At 36.0% G+C, this 8436-nt stretch overlaps 1 protein-coding gene and 1 long non-coding RNA gene across 2 annotated transcripts; one reads left to right on the forward strand and one right to left on the reverse strand.

Annotated features, from left to right (window-relative positions):
- On the forward strand, positions 2019 to 7879 carry LOC107642789. Its single transcript, XM_016346263.2, has 3 exons — positions 2019 to 2396; positions 3227 to 5063; positions 5805 to 7879. Exons 1-3 carry the CDS (start codon positions 2383 to 2385, stop codon positions 7794 to 7796), a joined length of 3843 nt encoding a protein of 1280 aa, XP_016201749.1. The 5' UTR covers positions 2019 to 2382; the 3' UTR covers positions 7797 to 7879.
- LOC110271737 lies at positions 7519 to 8196 on the reverse strand. Its single transcript, XR_002362347.1, has 2 exons — positions 8054 to 8196; positions 7519 to 7722 (listed from the first exon to the last, which is right to left on the reverse strand). It is a non-coding gene; the product is annotated as an uncharacterized LOC110271737 (long non-coding RNA).

Here is an 8436-nt window from a genome sequence, read left to right on the forward strand (position 1 = left end):
TGTATGGCTAAGTTTTTTTAGTAATTAAATTTAACCAACTTAATTCAATAACTTACCGGCATAACAAAATTCAGATAAATGTGTGTATGGATTATCGCTTTAAATAAAATGAGAATTGATGTATATTAAGATATTTATCAAAGAATAATAAAATTTGATTATGGATTTGATTATAAAAATGTTTATTCGTTTAGGTAGCGTTTAGAAGAGAGACAGAGATTGAAAAATAAAGACTGAAAAATAGAGACTGAAATAAATTTTAGTATTGTATTTGATGTAAAGTAGAAGACAGAAAATGAAATAAGAATAAAGTTTTAATTTAATTTGCACAAAGGATAAAATTGGAATTAATTAATTAAGAGTAAAGTATCGTTTTTGTCCCCAACGTTTGGGGTAAATTCTATTTGTGTCCTTAATGTTTAAATCGTCCTATTTGTATCCCTAACGTTTGTAAAAGTGATTCAATGTTATCCTGCCATCAATTACACTGCGCTTTAGTTTGAGTTTTAAAAATCTTTTCTTGAAGTTAGAATACAAATGTTTAGGACAGAATCGATGATCTACTCCGAAAAATAGCTCATCAAATGTTAAAACTAATTCCTACAACATTTACATAATTCACTTTTCTAGGGACATAATTGAATATAAACACAAATAGTGGGTATAATATTAAAATCGAACACATCCAAGTGAGACCTAATTGAGAATGAATACATTCAAGTGAGAATAATTGAAAAATATAATCTGATTTGTTAGTATAATTGATAATATGATAAATTGAATCACTTTTATAAACGTTAAGGATACAAATAGAACGATTTAAACGTTATAGACACAAATAGGACTTATCCAAAACGTTTGGGGACAAAAACGATACTTTACTCATTAATTAAAATGAGGGTATTTTAGGTATAAAATGTTATTAAAATTTTAGTCTCCATCTCTAAAAATTTCAGTCATTTGTGTCCTCATTCTTTGGAGGTACTGAAATACTAAAATTTTGAAGATAAAGACTGAAATTTTAGTATCAGTCTCTACACCAACAAACATGATATTAAGTCCTAATTCTCAATTTCTGTCCCACTACCTCAAAACAAAATTTTGTGTATTTTATATGAACGAGTGATTTAATATTTAAAATTTTATATATAATTAATATAATTGTATTAATTACGTTGTGTTATGGTCCAATCCAATAAAGATTGGAAGTTAACCGATCTATTTTAAACTCGACGAATTTTTTATTCGTCCGAGCCAAGGCATATCGTGTGATGCCATCTCTCAGTGAAAGGGTCCATCCGATCAGTATAGATAAAAAGAGAAAAGACCTACCTCTCTCCTAAGTATGTTATCGTATAGACATTTATTTTAATATTGGAGTATTCTTGTAAATAGCCCCACCTATCGATTTACCGACGATCGTGGTCGCACTCAGGGACGGATGTATGTTTGTGCTTGTGGGGGCAAGCGTCCCACTACAATTTGAAATTTTTTTAGTAGTATATGATAATAATATTTATTTGTCCCCATTAAATTATTAAATTTGACTCCACAATAGTTTTTTGTTCAATTTTTGGTACTTCATAATCAATTTAAAAATTTCATATTAGATGTCATTAGAATGATCAATTTTCAATTTAAATAAAATTTATGTTTTTTTTTTTAAATCGACTCGAAAGAGTATCCTTTACAAAAATGCTATCTTAGATTAATTTGGTTAGGCTTGTTTAACCAAAAAAAACTTGAATGTATAACATTATTCTATATAAAAAGAGAGATATTTCGATTGTATTGTTAAACAAAAAGATTACTCAATTTTTTTACTATCTCGCCAAATTTGCACCAAGTCCAAATTCTTAACATCACACCGTTGCTCATACCTAGCTAGACAACTGACCACCCTTCCAACGAGCAGCCGAACACGTTGTTAAGGATACTAAAGAGAAAATTTGTATTGAAAAATAATAATTTTTAATTTTCAACAGCAATATCAAATATACTCTATTTTTTCCATAAAAAAAATGTTATTTTATATACGCATCTTTTGTTTTTCTTTGTCAACAAAAAAGGAAAAGAAAAAAAGAAATTTAACCTCGGGGTTTGTTTTTTAATTTACAGTCTACTATGGTGTCTGCAAAATTGAGAGTTGTGTCTGGGGTTTGGGTGTGTTCATGATTTTTTAATTGCCTTTCAGAGCTCCCACTTTCATTTTCTCTTCTTCTTCCCTCTTCTTTCTTTCTTTCTTTCTTGCTTTCTTTCTAAGCGCACTGTTCCTATTCACTTCTATGTCTTCTATTCTCTCTCCTCCTCCTTCATCATCATCAACTCCCAAACCCTAATAATCATCTCATTCATTTCACTCATCTTCTTCCAACACTCTCCATGTTCCCCCACAGGTACTATCTCTATCTCTTCTCCTACTTTCTCACTCATTGCTTTCTATTTTCAATAAATTTCCAAACTTTCCCCGTTTTGGAACCTCATGATTCTGTTTATCTCTTCTCGTTTATTTGTCTACTTATTGCCTTATTCTATTTTTGGTGCCACCTATTCACTGATGATTTTTCTTACTTTAATAGTTGAGTTGGTGCTTTCTGGTACCTAGAGTGCTCTGTTTTAAGCAATTGATACCCCTCTTTCGGCGCTTTTTATTTTTCACCAACTGATGCTGGTCTTATGTTTAAATATAGATGATTGGTTGGTTCCAGTATGGTAAATTTTGTATCCTCTTAACTCAACGGTCCTGATAGGGTTGCTTATATTTTCTACTTGTAGCATGCAAGCCTGAATTCTAATTTATTGCTTCATGCCTTTTCTGTACTTCTTTATTCCCTATGTTTATATTTGTGTTTGATATATTTATTTATTAGTTTTTGGCATTATATGCTGCTTGCTACTAATCTAACGCTTGGTACACGAAGCTCATGCAGAGAATAGAATAGTTGTTCCTTTATAAGTGCTATGCTACTGTGAGCTGTAATTGCATTTGGTTGTAATTTTCATTTATTTGGGAAGATGATTGTAACTGTTATTGTCTGCTAACTGAAACAGAACCAAAGGAAATTATCAGAAGAAAAAAAAATTTTTGTCTGCTTTTACATATCTTTCATTTTCTTTTTTTGGGTTGGTGGAGGCATTTTGTGTTTTAAATGTTTTGCATATTAGCTTATGTTAGAAGTGGCAAAAAGAAGAAGAAAAGACTTACATTTGTTTGTGTTTCCATTAGGGGATTGTTGCAGCTGGTCACAACGCTCACTTGTTATGTGGTTCTGGCATGTACCTTCTTTTACCCTGACACACATGGACACTCTAGCAATGGGATGCAAAATCCACCAGCTTCCGATGCTTATGCTTCTTTAACAAAAAGTTGCAAAGTGGATACTTCAGACACCATTTGTAGTGACTCTAGTTTAGATAACAGTTTTCGAAATGTGTGTCCAAACTCCCGCTCATTCTGCTCTCCTTCAATGTTATTGGGGTCCTCTCATAAAGAGGGAAGTATAAAAGAGACTTCTTTAGGAGGCTCTGGTAGTGCGTATGATAGTCCATTTTGTATAGAGGTGGCTCATGATAGCAGGCAGGCAAGTAACAGTAGCTGGTCATCTGACTATGGTGTGTTTAGGTTATTTAATGGAAAGTTTATTTCTTGTTCTATGAACTCCAGAGAGGGAGTTAATGAAATACCATCTCTTAAAGCCCAGGATGGTCATAGAACTGGCAGAAGCGATGTTTCTTCTTGTGGAGGCTCTTTATGTAGGCAGAAGACAACACATTTTTTGTCAAAGTACTCTGAAATGTCCAAATCAAGTTCCTTTGAGGGTTCTGTCTCACCTAATGTAAGGATTGGACCCACTGTGCTAGACTGGGGTCAAAATTATATATATTCTTCATCAGAAGCTTTCCTAACTGTGGCTAATACATGCAATGATAGCATACTACACATCTATGAGCCATTCAGCACTGACCTACAGTTCTACCCTTGCAACTTCAGTGAGGTTTCACTAAGACCCGGTGAATCAGCATTGATTTGTTTTGTTTTCTTCCCTAGATGTCTAGGCTTGTCATTAGCTCACCTGATTCTGCAGACAAGTTCTGGTGGATTCATAGTAGAAGCTAAAGGATATGCTACTGAATCTCCCTTTGGCATTCAGCCCTTATCTGATCTGGAAACTTCTCCTGGTGGAGGGTTCAGCAAGAATTTGTCATTGTTCAATCCCTTTGATGAAACCCTTTATGTGGAGGAGATAACTGCTTGGATATCAGTTTCTTTGGGGCATAGTTCTGTTGAAACTGAAGCAATGTGTAATGTACATGATTTTGAGGCTTTTGATACTCTTTTGTTCCCAACTATTAAGGATCGACTGGGTGTGAAGAATAGCCAAATCGGTTCACCAATGGTCGCAATCAGGCCCCATAGGAATTGGGAAATTGGTCCGCATAGCTCTGCAACGCTAATGGAAATGGATGTTACCAGTGGGTTTGAGGGGAAAATTTTTGGTGCATTTTGTTTGCATTTACTGAGATCATCACAAGTCAAGTCTGATACTATTATAGTTCCTATTGAAGCTGAAGTGGACAGTAATGCTGCCTCTGACACTGTAGGTATATTTGTTTCAGCTACACTTGAGGTTCTAGCTACTTGTGATAGTGGTGATAATGTCATCACTATATCTCTAAAAAATTATGCCCCATATGCTTTAAGGTTTATCAAAGTTCTAGAAGTTGTTGACGAGAAACTTTTCCATGTCAATTACATGGAAGGCTTACTGCTCTTCCCTGGGACTGTTACTCAAGTTGGTATTATTTACTGTAGTCAGGTGAGCTTAGATTTAAATGTCTTGCCTCCTAAATTCTCCAACTTGCAAGAGAACTGCAAATTGCTTATTCTTACAAATGACTCAACCAGTCCCCTGATTGAGGTTCCATGCGAGGACATACTATATCTTTGTTTTGAACATCAAAGGCTGTCATATGTTGGAGTAGAGGACAACTCTAAACTTATCAAATCTGATAATGCGAAGGCATATTATGTGGGCAGAAGCGTGCAATTGCCACAAGATGGGGTAAGTAGCCACAGCCATCACTGCCCATATGTTATTTGACAACAAAGGTTGATGCTTTTCTTGGAAAAATAAAAAAAAGCTTCAAATTTAGACTGCTGATTCTGATGGATTCTTTTTAATTTTTAATACGTAATGTGCTGTATCAACTGATCATGATATATGCAAGTTCCTTGGAAGTATTTCTTATGCATGGGATATATATGGTATATATACTTCTTCCTCTGTGATATTGTTATTAAACCTTAAAATTTAAAATACTGAACATGATAATGACAGTCAGCTCCAGCTTAGCAGTTAGTACAGAGGCCTGTTTTGATGCAGCTCTGCATTGTGCTTTTACCATTTTTTGAATTATAGTTCTAGTCTACTTGTCCCATATCCCTCCCCTCTCCTCTGTTCTCTCTCCTCTCTTTTGTCTTGTTATTTTAGTTTCCTTGCTACTTCTGCTGCCTTGTACCAGAAGGAGAAAAGAACAAATCACTTTGAAAGCATTATATTACATCTGTTAGAGGAATCATGTTTAAACGAGTTAAAAACAAATGGAAACTTTCATCATAATCATTGCTTCATTTGTTTGTTGTCTTTCCACAAATTATTGCAAATTTAAGTATGATCATCATATGCACTTTGGAGGAATTTATTTTATATGCAATTGGAACTGAAGTTGCTTGTTCTCCCTAATATTTATTCATATTTCCTCAAATAATGAAAACCTAATTTTGCTGCTACTTTTATGTGAAGGTTGTGGAAACAGCAGCTGTTGATGAACTTGTTCTTGGAAACTGGAAGTCTCAAGGAACCACTGGTAGCATGTCTGTGCTTGAAGAACATGAGGTGCTATTTCCGATGATTCAGGTTGGAAGTTATGTCTCTAGGTGGATAAATGTTAAGAATCCTAGCAAACATCCAGTTTTGATGCAGCTTGTCTTGAACTCTGGGGAAAGCATTGATGAGTGCAGGGTTCTGGATGATTTATTTCACCCCTCTTCATCTGGTAATTTGGCTTTAGGTAAAGGTGCTGCTACACCAACAAAGCATGGATTCTCAGTACCAGGGAGTGCATTGACAGAGGCTTATGTGCAGCCATATGACCATGCATCTTTGGGGCCAATAATTTTTTATCCATCCAATCGCTGTGTTTGGAGTGGTTCTGCATTGATAAGAAACAATCTTTCAGGTGTTGAGTGGATATCTTTAAGGGGATTTGGAGGTCTGCATTCTCTAGCCTTGCTAGAGAGATCTGACCATGTCCAAAGCATAGACTTCAATCTTAAAATGCTCAAGCCACTCAATTTATCACTTCCTTATAACTTACTTAACATGAAAGAGATGGCTTCTGTCTGTTCAAAGCCTTTAGTGAAAGAGTTATATGCAAAGAACACAGGAGACTTGCCATTGGAGGTGATAAGAATCAGGGTTTCTGGCAGAGAATGTGGGTTGGATGGTTTTAATATTCCTTCTTGTAAGGGGTTTGCTCTTGAACCTGGGGAGTCAACTAAACTTTTGATATCATACCAAACTGATTTTTCTGCAGATATGGTGCATCGAGATCTTGAACTTGCCTTGGCTACTGGTATTTTTCTGATACCCGTTAAGGCAACTATCTCTCATGATATGCTTAGTAACTGCAAGAAATCCATGTTTTGGATGCGAGTGAAAAAATACCTTGGAATTCTTCTTGTTGCGTCCTTACTTTTACTGATATTTTGTTTCGTATTTCCCCAAACCGCAATATTGGACTCCTTGGATGACTTCTGCAAGGGTGATGATAACTTAGTCCAGACAACCATAAAAAGTGCTATGGGAACATCTTTGCTTCATCATAACCAGAGAAAGAGTAAGCTATCCATGTCTGGGAAGATGAACCATCTCGTGGAAGCTTCATGTGGTGGATATTCTTATGATCAAGGCAATCCGTCTGAGCTGGGAAAGTCGCAAAACTTGATGCAGACGTCTGAAAACAATAAGAAGACTAGTCATTTGTTGGAAACTCAAGATGAAGGTAAATGGTCATCCACAACAGTCCAGGGCTCTGATACAAACAAGGCACCTCAATTGGCATATCTCATGGTTAACACTGGTAAAGAAAAGGGTCGAAGAAAGAAGAGGAAGTCTCATGGTGCCAAATTACAAGCACTATCTGAAGTTTCAAGTAGTCAGAGTGGGAACTCTACACCCTCATCTCCCTTATCCCCAGTCCCCTCTGCTGCACCTAAATGTAACTGGCTTTTGTCTTCTAACTTGGTGCAACCCGTTGAGGCTCTTAGTAGTTCAATGACACAGGTGGCTGCCCATTCTGAAAACAATCAAGCTTCTTCCCCATCTTCTAAGCCTGAGGTTCCCCTCAAACACTGCAGCAGTAGTAGGTCTTCTCCTCATGCGCCACCTTCAGCTTCAAGTTGTGCTGCTAGCATGCATGTTCAGACAACTTGTGATGCCACTGCTGTTGTTGGTGGGTCGCCTCCCTCCTCCTTGGTGTCAAATTCTGCTGTTACATTGCAGTCTCGGGCTCCTGGATCCAAACGTCACAACCAAAAAGCTGTTCAAGCGCAAGAGGAAGAAGGGCTTGCAGATGAGTATAGATATGATATTTGGGGTGATCATTTTTCTGGATTTCACTTGTTAGGTCCAAAAAATGTTACTTCCATGAAGTCCAGTCCTGCAGAAAATAATTTTGACAGCTTCTTTGTAAGGGGCCCTCAAACCCTCATGACAAATTCTCAAGAAGGCTAGTAAGTTGAAAACCTTTATTTCACACTTTCTTGCCTAGTCTATGTTGAAAAAATCAATAGAAATAAAGGATTTGATATATCTCTCATGGCCTCCCACATGCACATCCATTGTCATCTCAGTGTAAAAGGCACTCAATTTTGTGAATATGTTAACGAAATCAGTATCTGCAATCCTATAATTCCAGAGAATAAAACTTGGAAATGGACCATATGGAGAATCTACTTGAACATGTCAAGTATAGATTTTTACCGGCATACCCTGTCAATGAATGGTGAAAATCCAAGTAGATTTTCTGATTGAGATTTGGCAGGATTGACTCTCAAAAAACATGAAAGCTGAAACCTCCCAACAGATTCTGCATGTTTGGACTGAAGTTGCTGTTCAGATCCATGTTAAAAATATTATTGTCCTTTACTTAATCTCCCTGGTGATATGTTATCCACCATAGCATATTTGGCATGCAAGCTATAGTGGAAGCCAATGCTAAACAAGCATGTATAAGCCAATATCCAAATAATTACACTTAAAATCTAAAAAGAGAAAAAAGCAAAGAAAAATGAAACTTCTATGAGCAATAACCAATCGCATCAACTATTAACTATTGAGTACTTTGACTATTAATACACACCTTAACTAAATT

Source organism: Arachis ipaensis, chromosome B05, assembly GCF_000816755.2.
Source record: "Arachis ipaensis cultivar K30076 chromosome B05, Araip1.1, whole genome shotgun sequence".
In the NCBI taxonomy this organism is placed as follows: Eukaryota; Viridiplantae; Streptophyta; class Magnoliopsida; order Fabales; family Fabaceae; genus Arachis; species Arachis ipaensis.

What these genes read in the sequence shown, in the direction of transcription:
- LOC107642789 (XM_016346263.2), top strand. An exon ending in TGCAATTGCCACAAGATGGG is followed by an intron (nt 5,064 to 5,804) that starts GTAAGTAGCCAC and finishes TTTTATGTGAAG; the next exon opens with GTTGTGGAAACAGCAGCTGT.